Below are 22535 nucleotides of genomic sequence, written 5' to 3'. Positions count from 1 at the left end.
CAGAGCTGACTGCAGTTCGAATCCCAGACATGGCGGCTTGAAAATCACACTGGGCACATGACTGGAGGAAAAGGGATTGTGGCATGGCCATCTGCCCCCCGAAGAACCCCTACCCCATTGCTTCTGTTGCCTAGGGACGAAGAAGAGCTTCCTCCACCACCACACACACACACACTAGGGGATGATTTCTCACTTCCTGTCTCTCTGTCTTACTCTGGCTGGTGTACACACACCCTATGGCAAAAACCTTAAAAAAAATTTTAAAAAGAATCTCTCCATATGATGATCCTTCTATGCAACCTTCAAGATGCAACAACTTTCGAGAACGATTCTAACTTTACAAAAACTTCAGATGCTTAATTAACAAGATGATTTGGCCAATTATCCCTGGCAGTAGTCACCACACTCCCACCTTTCTTCTCCGAAGGGAGATCTAGTCAAAGTTCCGTTGGACATCTTGCTTATCTGGCCCCTTGGCAGTAGCTCACTGGGGGTACCTAGGACGTGAGACTCAGCTCCATCCTGGAAGTTGAATGGGTGACTTTGAAAGACTCATACTAAACTTTATGCAAGAACACTGCAATGCCAGCATAGAATGCCTGCCTGGCAAAGAGATGAGAATATTGTGTTCTCTAGAACCAAATTCACAAATAAAAATTAAATTATATGACAGATAACAGAAAGCAAGGCATTGGTTTTGTTTTGTTTTGTTTTGTTTTGTTTTTAAAGAGGGTCAGGACCAGCAGGTGGTGTAATGGTTACATTGCTGACCATAGTGAGAGTTTCAGTGACTTAAAACTCACGCTGGGCATGTGTGTGTGTGTGTCCGAGATCCCGAGAGGACAAGGAGAAGGGAGTGCAGCATGACCACCCCCCCGGAGGGGGTGTGTGATTTCTCGCTTCCTGTCTCTCTGTCTCTCTGGTGAGTGTACGTGCCCTATAGCAAAAATCTCTCTCTTAAAAAAAAAACAAACAAAAAAAAGAGGGCGACAGTGACGCAGTGTAACACAGTGCTCTGCATTGCCGACCCCACATGGGAAGGTCCTGAATTTGTGTCTGAGGGCACATGCCTGTGGTCCAGGACGGCTACAGCTTGGGATGGATCACTGTGTGGAGACCCTGTCGGGGGTGCCTCTCTCTCATTCATCCTTCCTCTCTCTGTCCCTGTCTCTCCTCATGGAAGAAATGAAAATAAATAGGAGGAAGAAAGAAAATGACAAGAGATCATGAGTACTTCCTAAAAAGAATCAGATGTTATCTGAACATAGGGTGTTACTCGGGGTCACAGAGAATTACAGTATATTGTCCTGGTAGATGATGATTAATTTCGTTTGGAAGATTCTACCTTAGGGGGGAGACTGAGGGTATTGAACCCTTTGCTATCCAGAGAATGTTTACATTGTAGTAAATCCCATTTTAGGAAAAGAACATCCAACGTATGCTCTGACTCAAAAGACCCCAGTGGTTTCCTCATATGACACAAGGAATATGGGATTTTACTACTATATTTTCATGAGTTTTAGAAGGAGAGAAAAATCAAAGCCACACAAATTGGAACTTAAAGTCTCCCCTATTATTTCATACCCATTACCTATTACCTCAAGCTTCAGATGTAGAAATGCAGAAAAACACACCTCCACAGAAACAGGCCTGTGTTTATATCCAGGTTAAAAATCCCTGTATTATGGGAACCAGCAGTTAGCGTAATGGCTATGTCGCTGGACTCCCACGTAGTCGACCGCGGTTCGTGTCCCGGACCCGGTGGCTTAAAACTCACGCCAGGTGCGTGTGCGTGCGTGCCCAAGACCCCGAGAGGAGAATGGAGGAGAAGGGATTGCGGCGTGACCATCCCCCCTGGGGGGTGATTTCTCGCTTTCTGTCTCTATGTCTCTCTCTGTCTGCCTGGCAAGCGCACGCGCCCTACAGTGAAAATCTCTCAAAAAACAAAACAAAAAAAACCCTGTATTAGGACCATCATATGGCATGATGGTTGCATCGCTGACTCCTGCATAGTCGACTGTGGTTCAAATCCCAGACCCGGTCGGTGGCTTAAAACTCATGCTGAGTGTGTGTACGTGCATGCCCAAAATCCCGAGAGGAGAATGGAGGAGAAGGGAGCGGGACATGCTCATCTCCCCCAGGGGTGATTTCTCGCTTTCCATTTCTCTGGTAAGCACACACACCCTATAACACAAACCCCTCTTTAAAATAAATAAAAAACCAGGGACCAACAGTTAGCATAATGGCTATGTTGGTGGACTTCCATGTAGTCAACTGCAGTTCGAGTCCCAGACCCGGTGACTTAAACTCACACTGGGCACATGTGTGCGTGCCCAAGATCCCGAGAGGAGAATGGAGGAGAAGGGATTGTGGCGTGGCCATCCCCCGGAGGGGAATTTCTCACTTTCTGTCTCTCTGTCTCTCTCTGTCTTTCTGGCAAGCACACGCACCCTATAGCAAAAAATAACTCTCAAAAAAAAAAAACACAAAAAGAAAACAAAAACAAAAACAAAACAAACTTGCACTAATGGCAAGGGGTGTTATTCATAGTTGTGATACAGAAATATTGCATTTTTTAAAAAAGGTTTTTGCCATAGGGCATGTGCGCTTGCCAGAGAAAGACAGAGAGAGGGAAAGTGAGAAATGGCCCCCCAGGAGGATGGCCACACTGCAGTCCCTTCTCTGTTCTCCTCCTGAGATTTTGGCCATGTGCATGCACATCAAGTTGCCAGGTCCAAGATTTGAACCATGCATGTGCTGACCCTCAAGTCTTGCAATCCTTTTATCAAAAGAGTTAATCACTTTCTTTGAGAACTATTTTATTTTATTATTATTATTTTAACCAGAGAGATACAGAGCAAGAAAAAGGGAAAGGAGAAAGTAAGCCACCAGGTCCAGGATTTGAACCATGGTTGTCCATGTGGGGATCCACCCACTACCACAACCACCACACCACCTCCAGCGCCAAGAGTTAGTTGCTTTTAACAGCTTTATTGATATATTTCTCCTCCTTCTTTAGTAAAGTGTATATACTTTCATGTTTTTTAATTTAGATGGGGTAAGTATTTTCTAAACTTGATTCTTCCATAGTATATATTAGAAATTTTGGGACCAGTAGTTAGCATAATAGCTATGTCACTGGACTCCCATGTAGTCACCCACAGTTTGAGTCCTGGACCCGGTGGCTTAAACTCATGCCAGGGGCACATGCGTGCGTGCCCAAGATCCCGAGAGGAGAATGGAGGAGAAGGGATCACGGCGTGGCCATCCCCTGGGGGGGGTGATTTCTTGCTTTCTGCCTCTCTGTCTCTCTCTGTCTTTCTGGCGAGCACTCGCGCCCTATAGCACAAACCTTTCCCAAAAAAAAGAAAGAAAAAAAAAGAAAAATTTTTCTCAGACCAGCAGGTGGCATAGTGGTTAAAGAACTGGACTCGCATGTGGTCAGTTGCTGTTCGAGTACCGGACCCAAACATAAACACATGCTACTCATGTGTTTATGTGTGCCCAAAATTCTGAGAAGAAAAGGGATTACGGCTGGCCACCCCCCTCCCCCGGGGCAGTGATTTCTCATTTTCAATCTCTCTGTTTCTGTCTCTTTCTCTTGTGAGCATACACACCCTGTAGCATAAAAAAATCTCTTAAAAGACAAAATAAATTCTTCTCATGGTAATACATACAGCCTTATTCTCTCTTTTTTTTTTGTTTAAAGGTTTTTGCTATAGGGTGCGTGCACTCGCCAGAAAGACAGAGAGAGACAGAGAGATAGAAAGCAAGAAATCACCCCCCAGGGGGATGGCCACACCGCAATCCCTTCTCCATTCTCCTCTCGGGACCTGGGCACGCACGCACACGTGCCCGGCGTGAGTTTAAGCCATCGTGTCCAGGACTTAAACCGCGGTCGGTTACGTGGGAGTTCAGAGACATAGCCATTACACTAACTGCTGGTCTCAGCCTTATCTTAATCTTTACAACAGAAACATAGAGGTACCTAATTAATTTGACCATTACTACATTTTAATAATTTAGCTATTTGTCATTCTTTTTTGCTCTAAATATATAGACATCTTTATAGTGGATCTGTGTGTGTGTGTGTGTGTGTGTGTGTGTGTATGTGTGTGTAGCTATATGTAAATCTTGGTGTAAATTTACCCATAGTCATTTAGGGCACACTTGTAGAAGTGAAATTGCTGGGTTACAGTGTGTTCCCCCATGTTTATGATCTGTACTTAGTCATTGAACCAAAAACTGTTCACAGATTGAAAAATATCAATTTTGTTTAATGGCTGAGCCTATTTTTTCTTTCAGTTTGCGGTTCCCAAATCACTAGTTAGATTGAGATTTTTGTTTGTCTCTTGACTGTATTTCTCCTTATGTTGAGTATGTTTTTCTCTTGCCCATTTCCTTTTCAATTGAGTTGGTTGATATTTCCTTTTTAACTTTTAGGACTTCTTTACATGGTCTATTTATTAATCTTCGTTAGGTATATTGCAGGTAGTTTATCTCAGGTCTCGACTTATCTTTTAACTTTATAAGTAAAGGTGTCTCTCCTCATCCAGAAATGTTCAGTTGATATGAGGTACATTTGTAGGAAGCTGATCTTTTCATTCATAAATTCTTAGTTGAATGTCCTTAAAAAGGCGCTTGGTAAGCTTATACATGGTCTTATATATACTGTTCACTTAATGGCTTCTAGGTTTTTTTTATAAATCTGTGGATAGCCTAATGTTCATTTAATCGAGACCATTTTTAAGTACTGTTGAAGTGAAAAGGAAACAAGAATTTAAGGATTAGAGTAGCGTCTGAGGGTAGGGAAAAGGGTGATCAAAGAAAACCAGAGGGTATCTCTGATGTGCTTCTGAGATACTGTGTGACCTGGTTAGGTCTTAGATCTCTAGGAACGTATTCCTTCTCTCCTTCGTTCAGCAAATGTATCAAATGCCTATTTGGCACCAAGAAGAGTACTAAATGCTGGGGATACAACAGTGACCTACATTAGCCCTCAAGGAGCTTAATGAGACAGTTGTCTGAGCTGATTGCTGAAGAAATTGAAGGTGGTGGTGGGGAGGAGTAAGAGAAAGTCGGATGTCTCTAGGCAGAGGAAGCAGGAATCATACACATTGTGTAAGCCATGTAAGAGAGTTCTCACTTTACTCAGAAGGCAATAGGGACCGAGGTAACGAAGTATTTTAGCTAGAGAAGTGGAAACAAATCTAATTTTATTTCTATTAAGATATTTCTGGTTAAAGCATAGAGAATGGATAGGCGGGGCAAAACTGGAACCTGGCAAACCAAGCTGTTGCTAATCTTCTCAAGAGATGACCATGGTGTAGCCTGGAAGGTAGTTTTGAAGAAATGGAAATTAACAGACTGGCTCAAGAAATTTGGGTGGTGGGGTCAGCAGGTCACATGATAGTTGAGACACTGGATTCCACGTGGCTGACTACATTTCGAGTCCCAGACTAGTGACTTGCTTTCTCCCTCTCCCTCTCCCTCTGTCTCTCTATGGTCAAAACTGAAGAATAACAATAAAAAATAATTTTTTAAAAAAGAAGAAATTCAGGTTGTAAGGCAAAGAAGGAACTGCGACTGATCAGTACAGAGAAAAATGAAGGGAAAGGAGCCAAAGACAACACTTTGAGAAACCGAATGGACGGGTGGTAAAAACATTCATTAGCACAGGAACTATGGGAAATGCAGCCTGTGTGGGGGGAGATGGCATGTATGATGATTCACGCATGTTAAGCTTTAGGTGCCGACCTGCCGTCCAAGTGGAGATACCTACCCGGCAGTCTGTGGGTCTGTAGGTCAGGAGAACGGTCAGCCTGGAGTCACTGGCCGTGAAGTCATGTGCACCCCGGGACTGATACCACCAAGAAAGCTCTGATACAAACAGACCGTGGCGGTGCGGGGCTCCAGGCATGATCCCAGTTTAGCAATGAGTGAGTGAATGCCCTGTATATTACAGAATGGCGCCTTCCAACAGTAATGAGTGGTACACCTGTACACTTCTAGAATTCGGAAGCCCACAAATAAACCATTTCATCAGAACTTCTGACTGACTTATATCATCAGAGGGTGGTTTTCAAATATTGTGGGGAAGAGCAGTAGGCATTCATTACCTACTAAGTGAGAAAAGAAGAACATTCACTAAAATGTATGGCATTTTATTCAGTCAGTACGTCAAGGCTTTGAAAAACAAAAATATCCATAGCTCTTTGAAAGAAGAAAGTGTGAGTTTTGACAAACAGAGCAAAGTCAGCATAGAGGGTGACCTAGAAAAAGACTTGGAGGCTGATTTTTTTCTAGTTTTTGCTATAAGACACATGTATTCGCCAGAGAGACAGAGACATAGCAGGAAAGTGATAAATCACTCCCTGGGGGCATGGCCATGCCTTCTGCATCATCCTCCAGGGACTTTCTCCTTCCGGGATTTTGGGCACACACCTGGCATGTCTTTTTTTTTTTTTTTTTTTAAGAGAGAGACAGAAAGCGAGAAATCACCCCCCAGGGGGGTGGCCACGCCACAGTCTCTTCTCCTCCATTCTCCTCTCGGGATCTTGTACACGCACACACATGAGCCCGGCATGAGTTTTAAGCCACTGGGTCCAGGACTCAAACCACAGTTGACTATATGGGAGTCCAGCAACATAGCCATTATGCCAACTGCTGGTCCCACACACCTGGCATGAGTTTCAAGCCACCAGATCCACAGAGTTGGTTATGTGGGATCCATCTTCCTATCTTGTGTGCTATCTGCTGGCCCTGGAATCAGAATTTTAATAATCCGACAAAATGTACACTGTTTAAATTGCCGGAAAATATATCAAGAATCATGTGAAAAATAATGAGAAATAAGACAGGGTAGAAATCTAGAGGTTGGGAAACTAAGGCCTCTGGTCAAAACCTGAGTTTATAAATAAAGTTTTATTGGAACATTGTCACTCCCAGTAATTTACACATGGTCTGAAAGTCTGTGAACACAGTCAAAGCAGGGTAGAATAGCTGTAGCTGGGGATGTTATGGCCCAGAAAACCTAAAATATGTATTGTTTGGCCCCTTCCCAAATACATTTGCCACCTACTGATAAAGATCAATGAAAATCCCCAAGGAAAGTCAAGAGCATATTTAAAGATATGGTCAGAAAAGATAACTAAAGCGATCATATCAAAGATTGCGTGGAGGGAAGATGCACTGTATTCGTTTTCATCAGAATATGGCTTCTATTGCAAAGCTAACTCTAAGGAAAACAGGCCCTTAATTGATCGCTAAAGTTATTATTCAGTGGATTTTCGACATTTCTGGTTTTCTGTAATTAATGCTATTAGCTATGGATTCCATGCCAACATAAATTTAAGCCAATCTCATATTCCTGAGACTAAAATGGGATCTCCGTGATTTTGAGAAGCTATTCCACAAAGACAATTTTACTACACTATCCATTTGGGTAAGTAGGTAATCAACTTAGTTGTACTAGATAGCCCGAGCTGCTCTACAAACACAGACAAGAATGAGAAATGTTGTCACAAGGTGTAGGAAGCCAGATTCATAACCATCCGTCACTTGCTTGGGCAAGTTACTGATAAACTCTGCAGAAAAATAACAAACAGTGTGTCCCTGCATCTTGGCTGTTGAAAATAAGATTCTTTCTCTGATTGATGTTAGCAGAGAGGCTTGTAAAAATGCATTTCCAACTGATTAGTTCAGAAGGTGTCAATCTCATGCAGTTTTATGACCTGCAGACTACATGCCAGATGTACATTTGCTTTTTATAAACTAACAAAGATGAATGACTAAATTTGAGCATTCCTCTTTGGCAACTCTGCCATCTATTGCCTAAGGGGAGACACTATGGGAATAAGTTGGGGGGAAGAGGATGAGAAGCATTTAACCCTTAACTTCCCAGACGAACGGAGACAAAATACAGTCATTGGAAGTAATTTCCTTATTGAGTGGTTCTTACTTGTATTAAGGATGACTATAAAGGGAAATGATATTTGGGTTAAATTATGCTTCCACACATATGTACACTTGTCCTAGATTCATCAAGTATGAATTCCTAACGGAACTATATCATAAAACACATAGTAAAGATTCTTTATAAAAGGTCAACATATAATGATAAATTTTTAAATTTTTTTTTTTTTGGAGAGGTTTTTGCTATAGGGCACTTGCGTTCGCCAGACAGACAGAGAGACAGAGAGATAGAAAGCAGGAAATCACCCCCAACGGGGGATGGCCACACCACAATCCGCAATCCCTTCTCCATTCTCCTCTCGGGATCTTGGGCACGCACACACATGTGCCCGGTGTTAATTTTAAGCCACCGGGTCCGGGACTAGAACCGCGGTCGGCTACATGATAGTTCAGTGACATAGCCATTATGCTAACTGCTGGTTCCTGTATTTTTAAATTTTTTTTAAGCCAGAAATAATACTGGGGCAATGGATTAATAATCCGCTACTCTAGAAATATGAGTTATAATAACTGTGCTTCTATTTTGGGGGGCAAAATGAAGAAAAAAATATGTTTTACATTATCAAAATATATCCTCATGAAAAAGAAGTCCATAGCATAGTTACATCTTTCTTCCATTAGAAATATTGAGAAATACTTAGGTATTTTTCATCTTCATAGCCTTTTGGCTAAGAAAGTAATATTTTAATAAATATATATAAGATTTCAAAGTTAATTTGATTTCTTTAAAACATGATTTTAGATTTTTGTCAAAGGAATAAGCATGCAGGTTCAAATAATTAACCCGTCATTTTAGAAATGCAGCAGACGTCTACATGAAAATGTCAACTCTCAATAAGTAAACAATACATAATCAATATACTTATCGGAAACTCTCTCCTTACATTTTCATGTGTACAGAAATTTTCATAACAGAAAAACTAAAGTGTTGGTATAAAAAGAGTCCAACATCATAAATTTAATTGAAGCATTCACGTATTAAAGCTTTCCCCCCACAATTGCAAAGGAAATAGTGAAAACATTTTTAGTTACTGTTTCAGGATAAGCTGTGTCTCTTTCAGTTTCAAATGACACAAAATCCAACCCAAATAGGCCTAAGAAACAAGGGAAAGGCATGGCTTCTATAACAGAAGAGCCCAGGAAGTCAAGAGCAGCTTATTACCAAAAACAAACAAATAAGCAAACAAACAAAAAACAGAGATGTCACAATGTATGACTTAGTGTTTTTTCTTCCAGTCTTTTTTTTTTTTTTTTTAAGTTTTAGACGATGCATACACTTGTCAGAGAGAAAGGGGAGGAAAGTGAGAAATCACCCCCCCAGAGGGGATGGCCACACCACAATCTCTTCTCTTCCATTCCCTCAGGATCAGGATTTGGAGCATGCATGCCCAAGTAATGACAAAGGTTTGCAATGGTGGATACAAGTATTGCCAGGATTTGAGAATTACACAAATGTACACATATTTTGAAAAACGACACCGGGGAACCAGCAGTTAGCGTAATGGCTATGTCGCTGGACTCCCACGTAGTCAACAGCGGTTTGCGTCCCAGACCCAGTGGCTTAGAACTCACACCGGGCACGTGTGCGTGCGTGCCCAAGATCCCGAGAGGAGAAGGGAGGAGAAGGGATTGCGGTGTGCCCATCCCCCCTGGGGGTGATTTCTCGCTTTCTGTCTCTATGACTCTCTCTGTCTGGCGAGCGCACGCACCCTCTCGCTAAAACCTCTCCAAAAAAAAAGACACAGTTCCCATAAATATGTACAACTATTATGGGAGTAACCCAGTGTGTTATTCAAGCTCCCAGGTCTGAGACTTGAACCATACAATCTGCCCTGTGAGATCCAGCAGCTTTATCCACCATCTCACAGCTGGCCCCCCAGCTCTTGGCTGTGCTTTATCTGGGATGGTTCCAATCCCATATAGTTCTAAAGTTCTAAAGCAAGATGGCTGCAGTGGTCCAGCATACAGCCTTACAGCTCAAGCCCACGTAGAGGTGTAGGAGGGTGCAGAATCTCTTCTCATTTAAATCCCTAAATTCAGTCTGGTTAGGTAAGTCACCTGTGAATTTCTAAGCCAGATGTGAAGGTGGGTATGCACATGGACTGAGTCGAGAAGGACGCAGATAAAAAGTTAAAGCAACATGTTGCCCACAGAAGTTCGGCGGGTGTTAGGTGAAAGCACAAGTGTTCACTACATCGTTCTTCCTCAGAGGGGCAAAATGACCGGGACTTCTCCTCTATCTTATCATGACCTGTGGTGTTCTTGCTGGCCTACTTTCTAGACAGGGCAGTTTAATTCAAATTAGTCTATTTTCTTTTTTCTCAGTTTGCTGTCAGACAATGAAGGGACAAGCTAGTATTCTCTTAAGTAGACAGTTTAGTTGAAATGGTGGCAATAATATAAAATGAAAACCAGTATGTATTTTTTTTTTTTTTTTTTTTTTTTTTACTATATTAAGTAGGAGTCCTAGAGTATTGTAGCACATTTGAGTAACAACAGTTGGTAACAATTTAATGTATACCTCAAAATGGAAGAGTGGATTTCAGATGTGTACAACATGAAATAATTGGAAAGGTTTGCAATGGTAGATACAGGTATTGCCGAGATTTGAGAATTACACAAATGTACACGTTTTGAAAAACAACACTGTTCCCATAAATATGTACAACTATTATATGTAAATGAAAATTTATAAAACTGAAATAAAATAATTTATTAAAAATCATTTGTGTCAAAAAATAAAATTAAAAAATAAAAAATCATTTGTGTCAATTAAACAGGACATCTAGTTATTAGGTTGTTGAGAAAGTCATGACCTTCTGTTTTTCTATACAGAAATGTGTCATGACTTTCCAGACAGTCAGTATTTTCAGCTAAGCTTGTCATGATAAGGTCATAGGACCTGATAATTAAGTTCGAAGAGTTAAAAACTATCTTGTCAATTCTTCCAGGAGTAAAATCTTTAGAAATTAATGTGCTTTGTGTGTGTGTGTGTGTGTGTGTGTGTGTGTTGAGAGAGATCTTTGCTATAGGGTGCGTGTACTTGCCAGGGAGACAGACAGAAAGGGAGAAATCACACACACACACACACCCCCCAGGAGGGATGGCCATACTGCAATCTGGTCTCCTCCATTATCCTCTCAAGATTTTGGGCACACACACACACACACACACACACACACACATATCAAGTGTAAGTTTTAAGCCAGCAGGTCTGGGATTTGACCCACAGTCGACTATGTGGAAGTCCAGTGACATAAGCATTATGCCATCTACTGGTACCAGAAATTAGTGATTTTTATTAATTAATTTATTAGTTTTGCGTATTGAGGAGTGTAATTACCAAAAGTGGCAAAAATTTCTGTATTCAGTAGGTCAGTGGGTAATGACCTTAAACTAAAATGTTAACAAACCACCACAACTTGACACGTGCATCCACTAACGGGTGGTTCTGTGTTGTAAACAGAATACTTACATGGGCCATGGAATGTCGTTTCCTTTTGATATTCCTGAAGGAGGCACTAGCAAATTCTTTCTGTTCGTTGCTTCTTTTATGTCACTCATACCGTAGTCATGTTTTTGTGGTGGATTCCTTTTTTCTTAGTTGCTGGAGGGCACATGTGCTCGTCAGAACAAGAGAGCGTAAGGGGAAGGAAGTACCTGCCAGTTGAGTGTGATTGTGCTGCAATGCTTTTTGCTCCATTTCTCCATCCAGTCAGGATGTATGCACACATGCACACACACACACACACACACACACACACACACACACACACAGTGATTTTTAAGCTGCCGGGGGTGGGATTTGAACTGCATGTCAACCATGTGGACTCTGGCTCCTTTAATCACTTAGTCATGGCCCCACAGTGGATTTCTTATCATTTCTAATATTTGACTAATTTACATTTGTCACATTTTCAATTACTACCTCCATTTTAGAGGAGGCATACTAGGAGCTCAGGTTCTTGCTTGAAATGGAAAAGGTGGACCATCTGGTGACATGGAGGTTAAGGTGGCTGGATCCCACATGGCCAACTTATAGTTCGAATCCTGGACCCAGCACTTCAGAGTCACACTGGGTGCATGTGCGTGCATGCCCAAAATCCCAAGGGGAGAGGAGAGAAGAGATTATGGCATGGCCAAAATGGAAAATGCCTTAACATCTTTAGGAACACATGCTACAGAGCTGTTTCCTTGAAAAGTGGTTGGCTGATCTCATCCATTTTTTATTGGTTTGTGTTTGATTCACTTCCCATATTCTCATTTTCTGACTTTTCCCAAACTAGGTCCCTATTCATTTACCATACACATTAACTCCTAATGGATTTGCTCCAAAATACAGAAAGTTTCACTAGTTATCCATATTCCCTTATATATGATTAGATCATTCTAATCAGCATTTGTTTCTTACTCACTATGAACATGCTAAGATTTTTTTGCAACCATCTCCAGTCTAAATATTTCCCGTCTTTGAAAGCAGATGCAGTATTATATTTGTATTTTATCTCATTTGAGAAAGTATGCCTCATGGAAATCATCATTAGATAGGGAGTGAGAAATCACTCGATGTGAAAAATAAAACAACTAGCAGAACATATTCTACATCAAACACAGAAAGAATTCCCTTACTGGTTTGCATTTCTTTCTGCAGATGGTCTCATTGACTGCATGGATCCCGATTGCTGCTTACAGAGCTCCTGCCAAAACCAGCCCTACTGCCGCGGATTGCCTGACCCTCAGGATATCATTAGCCAAAGCTTACAATCACCGTCTCAACAAGCTGCCAAATCCTTCTACGATCGGATCAGTTTTCTTATAGGATCTGATAGCACCCATGTCATACCTGGAGAAAGTCCTTTCAATAAGAGGTTCGTGCATCTTTGCCAGACTTCTGGTCATATTATCAACAGTTACCCGCACTTTATGGGAGATGCTTTTGACTGTGAATTTGAGGAAAGTGCCTTTTTTTCCATACAGGTTTTCCTCTTTCGGCCAGTTCTTCACCACACTTTGCATTTCAAGCACTTTTGACACAGTTCGCATACTTCGTCAGTACCTGAGACGGAGCAGGATGTTCCATTAAAGACTCAATAAATCTTCTTTTAACTAGTTGATTTTGTTAGCACAGTTTGAAATGTTTCAAAAGAAGCAATGGAGGGACCAGCAGTTAGCGTGATGGCTATGTCGCTGGACTCCCACATAGTTGACTGCGGTTTGCGTCCCGGACCCAGTGGCTTAAAACTCACGCCGGGTGCGTGTGCATGCGTGCCCAAGATCCTGAGAGGAGTACGGAGGAGAAGTGATTGTGGCGTGGCCATCCCCCCGGGGGGTGATTTCTCGCTTTCTGTCTCTCTGTCTCTCTCTGTCTGGTGAGCGTACACGCCTTATAGAAGAAAAAAAAAAAAACTCAAAAAAAAAAAAAGTCTACTTAAAAGAAGCAATGGAAAGACCCCAAAAGGCAAAACAGAAGTGCCCTTTTTATTTTTATTTTTTTAGCTGAGCTCACTAAATAATATAAATTATGAATTAATGTGATGGAACTGCTAACGGCATAGCAGTGAGATTGCGTAAGCGGTTTGACAGAGCAGTAATGACCTGAAAATAAACCAGTAAGTGAAAGCAGGTGTCTCGTGTCTCACTGAGCAAAAGAAGATGATTTACACTGGAACTCCTGGGTCTGCCGTAATTTAACAGCATTAGTGCAGTTAGGCCCAGCAGTTGATTAAAAGTCGTTGCACAAATGTTCCTTATTGCCCCCTTAAATCTTGTGCTTCTTGGTCTCTGTAGATTTACAGATTGCCTCAGAATTAATTGGAAAGTATACTTTTCTTCATGTACGCATCAGATATAGGATTTCTGAAGAATGCACAGAATTGATCATTTTTAAAATTCATCTCTACATTATTGGTCTTGATAACTCTCCAAAAAAAAAAAAAGATTGCCACAGATTCAAAATCAGGGTAAACACAAGGCATTCAGAGAATGTGAGTTACACTGAATTAAAAGGGGCATTGTCTTGGGAGTATTTCAGCTCTGGTTTCGTGAATAACGATTGATTGCATATGATAGTGTTATTTTATCCTTAGGTTGAATTATCTGTAAGTCATGAAAATGTTTGCCTAGGAAGACAGATGTTCATTCTCATTCTTCCCCTCTTCCCTCAGCCTTGCATCTGTCATCAGAGGCCAAGTACTAACGGCTGATGGAACGCCACTGATTGGAGTGAATGTCTCGTTTTTCCATTACCCGGAATATGGATATACTATTACCCGCCAGGATGGAATGTGAGTTAGTCCCTTCACACTATCTCTGCTTGAAGTATGTCAGGTCTATAAACTAGACATTCTTGCATCACCCGTCATGTTTTATTGTCCCTTTTAATATGGAACTACAGTAATTTTTAGAAGTCAGAAACCTGTGACAGAACATGTGGCAGAGATTTAAAGTCATATACTCATACACTCTTTAAAAAGTCGATTTCATTTTCTAAGACATGATATAGTAGTGTGGTGATGTAGGAGAATGTTCCTTGTCTTCGAAGATGCATGTTGAAATATTTAGGAGTAACATTTCATAGTGTCTACAGCCTAAGCTCAGATGGTGCCAGAAAGAACACAGAAAGCAAATTTTGAGAAAATGTTCCCCAGTTGGTGGATAAAGGATACATGCATGTTCGTGGTATATATTTTTTAATATTCCTGTAGATCTGAAAGTATTTGATATCTACATTGAGGGGACAGTTGATTTTCTTTGTAAAACATAATGAACTTAAGGAGGTGATTGTTGGTAGTGATATGGAATCCAAACAATTCTCTACGAATTTCTTGTTTTCTCTTAGGTTCGACTTGGTGGCAAATGGTGGGGCTTCTCTAACTTTGGTATTTGAACGATCCCCATTCCTCACTCAGTATCACACTGTGTGGATTCCGTGGAATGTCTTTTATGTGATGGATACGCTAGTCATGAAGAAAGAAGAGAATGACATTCCCAGCTGTGACCTGAGTGGGTTTGTGAGGCCCAACCCTATCATCGTGTCATCACCTTTATCCACCTTTTTCAGATCTTCTCCTGAAGACAGCCCCATTATTCCCGAAACGCAGGTAAAACATTCTAGCAGGCCGCACTTTTAAATAAAAGAAATTTTGATCATGTGGTTGCCAAAGAATCTTTAGAAAGGATTATAGGATTCCAGTGCGATCCTAAACAATTATATAGCATAACTAGAATGCGGTATGTATGTTGTTATAGGAGGATAGTCTAGGTATTTCTTAAAGATTTATTTAGAATATTTTTGTCTTCAGGCTCTGTCTGCTTATCCTTATTAGTTGTAGCCAAATGGGAAAATAGCTTAAACTCAGCCACTAATGTTTTTGCTCATTCATTCACTCATTGAAAAAGATTTTTAGTGTCTATATGTCCCCAACAGCCTGACTGACATGATACCAAGTGCTGTTGAACTAAGTGCTAGAGTTCCTGATCGTTACCCTCAAGAGCATAGTATTTAATTATTATCTTTTTTTTTTTTTTCTGGAGAGGTTTTTCACCATAAGGCACGTGCGCTCCCCAGAGAGAGAGAAACATAGAGACAGAAAGCAAGAAATCACCCCCCGGGGGGATGGCCACGCCGCAATCCCTTCTCTTCCATTCTCCTCTTGGGATCTTAGGCACGCACACACACGTGCCCGGCGTGAGTTTTAAGCCACCGGGTCCAGGATGTGAACCGCGGTCGACTACGTGGGAGTCCAGCGACATAGCCATTACACTAACTGCTGGTTCCCTTTCATTATTATCTTAAGTAAAAAATGTTTCAGAAAAGATGTTGGACAGAAAGTTCATTTTCTCTAGATACTGTTGCCTTACGAACTTAGTTTATGTCTTAAGCTCCAATCATTTGTAATTTATAAAGCCTTGTTGTCCATGAGGGGAAACTCAGCCTTACCTTCACTAGTCATTTTAGCTATGACCGTTTTCTTTCTGGTACGTTTTCAATTAGAAATAACTTTGAGATCTTCAAGATAGGACGTTAAGTACAATAATAATAGACTTTACTCATAAATAGGTAACTAAAAACAGGAGTTTTTAAGATGCAATGAGGGGACTAGCAGTTAATGTAATGGCTATGTCGCTGGACTCCCATGTAGTCGACCGCGGTTCAAGTCCCGGACCCAGTGGTTTAAACTCATGCTGGGTGCGTGTGCGTGCGTGCGTGCCCAAGATCCCGAGAGGAGAATGGAGGAGAAGGGATTGTGGCATGGCCATCTCCCCTGGGGGGTGATTTCTCGCTTTCTATCTCTCTGTCTCTCTCTGTCTTTCTGGCGAGTGCACACGCCCTATAGCAAAAACCTCTCAAAAAAAAAAAAAAAGATGCAGTAGGGCATAGCCTTTGCGATGTGTATTTTTCAGACAGCTTTTCTGCACTGTGCACTGTGATGCAGGAACGGAGCAGTAACCCAATCAGTGAAGTGAACTTGCCGACAAAGGAGTGGAGAGCAACAGTAAATGCTAAGTAGGTGTCGGATTGTGATAAGACTTACTAAAAAATAATAAATCAGGGTGAAGTAGACAAAGGTATGATGTATATAGTATAGTCTAGGAAAATCTCTTTGGTAAGGTGACATTTCTGCAGAAACTTATAAACGTGAGAAAGTAAGCTTTGAAAATAGAAGGGCATTCCAGGCTGAGCAAGACCAAGGTCAAAAGCTGGAGGAAGAGCATGCGTGGTTTGTTCAAGGAATGGCCGAGGCCAGCTGGTTTGGCCGAGTGAAGGTGGTGGTACATGCATCACAAACTGTCGAAGAGAAGGACTTTTTACTCGGAGTTTACTTTGAGTAATTGGAAGTCACTGAAGGTTTTGTGTTCGTTTTTAAATTTTGTCAGAAGGCATGCACACTTGGTAGAGAGAGAAAAAGTGAGAAAACACCACTCATATCAACAGTCACTCGAATCCCTTCTCCATGCCTCCCTCCTTTCAGGATTTGGGGCGTGCATGCACATGGCACCTGACATGTTTTTCAAGCTGCTGGGTCTTGGACTCAATCTGCATAGTCACCACGTGAGATCCAGCTGCCTTAACCACCGTGCCACTGACTGGCCTCACTGCAGATTTTTAAACAGAGTAGTAGTGGGACCAGCAGTTAACGTAATGGCTATGTTGCTGGACTCCCGTGTAGTCGACTGCAGTTTGAGTCCCAGACCTGGTGGCTTAAACTCACACTGGGCGCATATGCGTGTGTGCCCAAGATCCCAAGAGGAGAATGGAGGAGAGGGGATTGCGGCATGGCCATCCCCCCGGGGGGTGATTTCTTGCTTTCTGTTTCTGTCTCTGTCTCTCTGGCGAGTGCATGCACCCTATAGCAAAAACCACTCAAAAACAAACAAACAAGCAAACAAACAAACAAAACAGAGTAGTAGCAGTTACTCATTTCCTTCTTGATGGGGGTCACCGTAGTGACCATGCTGAGAATATTTTATATTCAGCAAGAATTGAAGCAAGGAGAGCAGTTAGAAGGCAATCCAATAGGCCACAGGGAAAACCATGGTGTCTTAGACAAAGGTGCTTAAAAAGGAGCCTTAGAAGAGTAGAGTCCAGGGAAGGGACCAGCAGTTAGTGTAATGGCTATGCCGCTGGACTCCCATGTATTTGACCGCGGTTTGAGTCCTAGACCTGGTGGCTTAAAACTCACGCCGGGCGCATGTGCGTGCGTGCCCAAGATCCCGAGAGGAGAACGGAGGGGAAGGGATTGTTGCATGGCCAATCCCCCTGGGGAGTGATTTCTCACTTTATGTCTCTCTCTGTCTGTCTGGCAAGCGCACGCACCCTAAGGCAAAAACCTATCCAAAAAAAGAAAAAAAAAATCCAGGGAAGAGGTTGAAACTAAAGATCTAATTTTGGGGGAGTCATCAGCATGTAAATAAACGTAACTGAAAGTTTAGGGCGAGGTCACCTAGCGGGGAGGAAGGGTAAGATAGAAATGAGAAGAGCCGAGCCAAGATGGTCTAGGATAACAAAATCAAAAAGACTGGGAACCAGCAGTTAGTGTAATGGCTATGTCACTGGACTCACACGTAGTCGACTGCGGTTCGCTTTCTGGACCCGGTGGCTTAAAACTCACGCCGGGCACGTGTGCGTGCGTGCCCAAGATCCCGAGAGGAGAATGGAGGAGAGGGGATTGTGGCAGGGCCATCCCCCCCCAGGGGGTGATTTCTCACTTTCTATCTCTTTGTCTCTCTCTGTCTGTCTGGCGAGCGCACGCGCCCTATAGCAAAAATCTCTCCAAAAAAAAAAAAAAGAAAAAAAGGCTCTCAGGCAAGTCTGACGTAGAAATGACACCCTAGTGATTAACCATAAATCAGTCCGAGACGTGTATGTTATTGTGCACCCATTGGTAGTATTCGGAATAAATAAGAGTGAGCAGACTTTGAGCTGAAGCTTTAGGAAGCTCCTTGTAACCTTATTCCATTGAGTACTTCTCCAGGCTCACTTTGCAATGCCTGGGAACTTCTCAGTCCTAAAATAGACTTACCCTCCAGGCAGTGTCTGTCTATAGGTGACACAGTTCTAAGAAAGCAGCACATTGAAATGAGTTTAGAATAGTCAACAATTTTCTGACTACCTGCAGTCTTTTTTTCAGTCATTCATACAGTAGGCAAACACTTAGTAAAAATTTACTCAGAGCCTGTTAGGTACAAGGTATTCTGCCAGGATAAAAATGAGAACAAGACATGCATCCTGCCATCCTGAATGTGATCAATATTGCAGTGAAGAAGTATGGAAGTTCAACAGTTCATTAGAAAGGCCAAGAGGGATCAGCAGATGGCATAGTGGTTATGTTACTGGACTCCCACGTAGTCGACCACAGTTTGAATCCCAGACCTGGCAGCTTAAAACATACCAGGCATGTGTGTGTACATGCCTAAAATCCTGAGAGGAGAATGGATAAGAAGGGATTGCTGCATGGCTATCTCCCCTGGGGCATGATTTCTCGCTTTCTGTCTCTCTGTCTCTGTCTCTCTGGCGAGTTCATGCACCCTATAGCAAAAATCTCTCGAAAAGGAAGGAAGGAAGGAAGGGTGGAAGGAAGGAAATAAAGAAGGAAGGAAGGAAGAGAAAGAAAATGCATTATAGCTACTCCTCACTGACCTGTCTGTTTAATAACCCCTTGGACTTAAGACCAGTTCTCAGAACAGAGAATCCTTTTTTCTCAGTCTGTGTGAATCTCAGCAATCCCCTTTCTTGGTCTTTGTTTCATTCCTGCGGTCGGTCAGTACTCACTACACAAAGCATTCACAATCACACCAGGCTACATATTTCACTTATAAATTTGTATGCCATTGCGCACCCATGGTAGTATTCAGAATCAATAAAAGTGATCACACCAGATTTATATTGTGTTGTAGTGTCATGTTGCTTTCTGGTGCTTAACTACCGTATGCTTTTTGTTGGATGGAATGAGAGTATTCTAGTGTGGTGTCATATGATGTCTACTGGAAAATACATACCCTATGGCGCCGCGACGCACACCAAGACATCCACCTTTAAGCTTCTCGCTTATCAATCAATTTGCTTTAGTGACCCAGAGGTAGGAAGAACTCGGTCATTAAATGAGGAGTGCTGGTCCAGGGGAGCTTGGCTCCCAAAAAATGGAGGAGAGTGTCTTCCAGACTGAAGGAAATATGTAGACAGTAGGGTGACAAAAGCATGTTATATTGTATGAAAACTGGTAAAAACAGTTTTCATCCATCCCTATGGCCCGGTGGTTGAGGAAGCCAGATCCTACATGCCCAACCTTGCAGTTCGAACCCCAGCCTCGCAGCTGGAGAAACATGCTGGGCATGCGTGTGCATATGTATCCCTGAAATCCCAACAGGGACGGAGAAATGAAGAAGGGATCATGGCATGACCAGGTGCCCTCAGGGGATACTTTCTCTATCTTCTCTCTCTCTCTCTGGCCAGCACAAGCACCCTCTGGCAATTAAACACAAAATAAAACTGGTAAGTAATTTAAACATAGAGCATGTACGAGGAAAGAGGCAAATGATGACACTCTGGCCAGGTTGTGAATGGTTCTGACATACCACACAATCTTGAGTTCTTCAGATAATCTGACGCCAAGGGACCAGTGACATTCAGCATTTTTCTGAAGCTCAGTTGGCACAATGCACGATTGATGAAAGGAGACAGAGGAATCAGTGAGCAGGCCATTATTGTTCACCGTATTTCCATACACACCCGAGGCTCAGAGCAGTCGCTGTGGTGGTAGGGACGGAGACGGGGAGCAGGGCAGACAGAGATCTGGAAGGCAGACGTGGCAGGATGTAGTCTCTAACTGCATGTCGAACAGGGTCAAGAATGGGGCCGACTGATCATGCAGCTGGCAGGAGGAGGCTTAACGGTTTATTTTTCCACTTTGGCTGGATTAACTTTTCCTACTAATGCAAAATACATGGTCAAGTTAAATTACATAGGAGAAGCACATGCTTTAATGAACAAAATTACAGATATTTGTTTCATGGAAGTAGGTTAATGATGACAGAGACAATAATCAGTTATTAAAATTAGAAATAACACATGATATTTTCAAATAGAGAAGTGACTTCTAGGGGTCACAGAAAATACCCATTAATGAATGAAATAAAAAGCCTTTCCAATTTATGGGAAAGTATTACAAAAATACATGAAAAGGAAATAAATAATAAGCATTAGGGTTCACTCACTTATTTTCAGAGCCGTCTGAGAATCACAGAATCTACTTTTTAAACTAAATCATTGGTATTTCTCCCTGATCATGGGAAAATACTCAGTTCTCTTTAGATTATTCGCTTTTCACCCTACAGTCTTAACAAAAGTACCATCAATCCTAAATTGAACGGCTTCTATTAGAGAAATAGAATTCCTAAAAAGCTTCCATATGTTCATGAACTAATTTGCCTTCCACAATTCTGTGGCTGAATTCAGCCAGCACGTTTGGGGAGGAGAAGTTCACCTGTGATAAACTGGTGCATCTTTTATATCTCTTACGGCATAACACCAGCTATTACATGGGATCATATTCCTCTACATTGCCAACGCTGACTCCCCAGCCAAAATGGAAGATTGTTTAGAGTCCATTCGTTTGTGTCACTTCCAGCTGTTCATGTTGAAACTGACAACTATACCCTCACTATCAAGGGTTTTAGTTTTCCTTAACTAAGATTTGGAGATGGCAGACACGCATCTCTCCTGACTGTTCTTTGTAAGAGGGGGGTGGGGGTGGAGGGAGCACTACTCAGCACTGAATTGCGGTTGTAAGATTTTCCTAACATGAAGCAGCAGTCCTTTATGTCTAAATAATGAATAGGGCAGTGAGAGAAAGCCTTTGAGAGTGCAATGTAGTTCTTGGTAGAGAAGGTAGTGCTTTCTTCGCACTGTTCTTGAACAAAGATGGCCTTGCGCTTTATAATACATGCAGTAAACCAATGGGGAGCTTTCATTATTCACCAGACTAATAGAAGAAGCATGGTAAAGAGAATCCAAACTCTTCAGAAAAAAGCATTTATATATTATGGAAATACTTTCCCAAGTAATTAATGTTTCGGCATAACGCAGTTTGCATACTAAATAATGAATAGGGCAGTGAGAGAAAGCCTTTGAGAGTGCAATGTAGTTCTTGGTAGAGAAGGTAGTGCTTTCTTCGCACTGTTCTTGAACAAAGATGGCCTTGCGCTTTATAATACATGCAGTAAACCAATGGGGAGCTTTCATTATTCACCAGACTAATAGAAGAAGCATGGTAAAGAGAATCCAAACTCTTCAGAAAAAAAGCATTTATATATTATGGAAATACTTTCCCAAGTAATTAATGTTTTGGCATAATGCAGTTTGCATATGTCAGTATAAATCCATTGGTATTCATTGAGTTACTTACATTGACAGGTAAATTGCGAGGCTAAGAATATGGTTTTTTAAATTTGTAAAGGAGATAGTGCTTATTAAAAAATTATATTAATTTTCACAATCCAGTGTTTTTGTGTGTGTTTTGTTTGTTTTGGAGAGGTTTTTGTTATAGGGTGTGTATGCTCCCCAGAAAGACAAAGAGAGACAGAGAGACAGAAAGCGAGAAATCACCCCCCAGGGGGGATGGCCACACCGCAGTTCCTTTTCCTCCATTCTCCTCTGGGGATCTTGGGCATGCACGCACACAAGCCTAGCATGAATTTAAGCCACGGGGTCTGGGAGTCAAACCACAGTCAACTACATGGGAGTCCAGTGATGTAGCCATTACACCATTTGCTAAAATTTTTAAGGTTTAAATTTTTTTTTAATTTGCCAAAGAGTGTATACAATAGAGAGAGAAAAGCAAGAAAGCACCTACCCATGGAACATAGTCATGCCACAATCCTTTCTTCTCCATTTCTCTCTCTTTTTTTGATTTTTGGGAACACACACAGCACTGTTTCTCAAACTATTGAGTCTGGGATTCAGACCATATGGTTAGCCATATGTGATCCAGCTCACTTAACTACCAAGCCATGGACTGGGCTCTAGGTTTTTTTCTTTTACTGCTATAGGTGCATATACTTAC

The 22535-nt window shown here is 41.8% G+C and overlaps 1 protein-coding gene across 1 annotated transcript in view; it reads left to right on the top strand.

Moving 5' to 3' along the window:
• Nucleotides 1-22535, top strand: part of TENM3 (teneurin transmembrane protein 3) — a 902368-nt gene that overhangs the window by 801606 nt on the left and 78227 nt on the right. Inside the window, 3 exon segments of the mRNA XM_027769663.1 lie at nucleotides 12626-12842; nucleotides 14139-14258; nucleotides 14813-15074. Of these exon segments, the coding sequence (XP_027625464.1) occupies nucleotides 12626-12842; nucleotides 14139-14258; nucleotides 14813-15074 (599 nt within the window).

This window comes from Tupaia chinensis, unplaced genomic scaffold, assembly GCF_000334495.1.
Source record: "Tupaia chinensis unplaced genomic scaffold, TupChi_1.0 Scaffold150192_1, whole genome shotgun sequence".
Lineage (NCBI taxonomy): Eukaryota > Metazoa > Chordata > Mammalia > Scandentia > Tupaiidae > Tupaia > Tupaia belangeri.
This window is presented reverse-complemented; position numbering and strand designations above follow the sequence as displayed.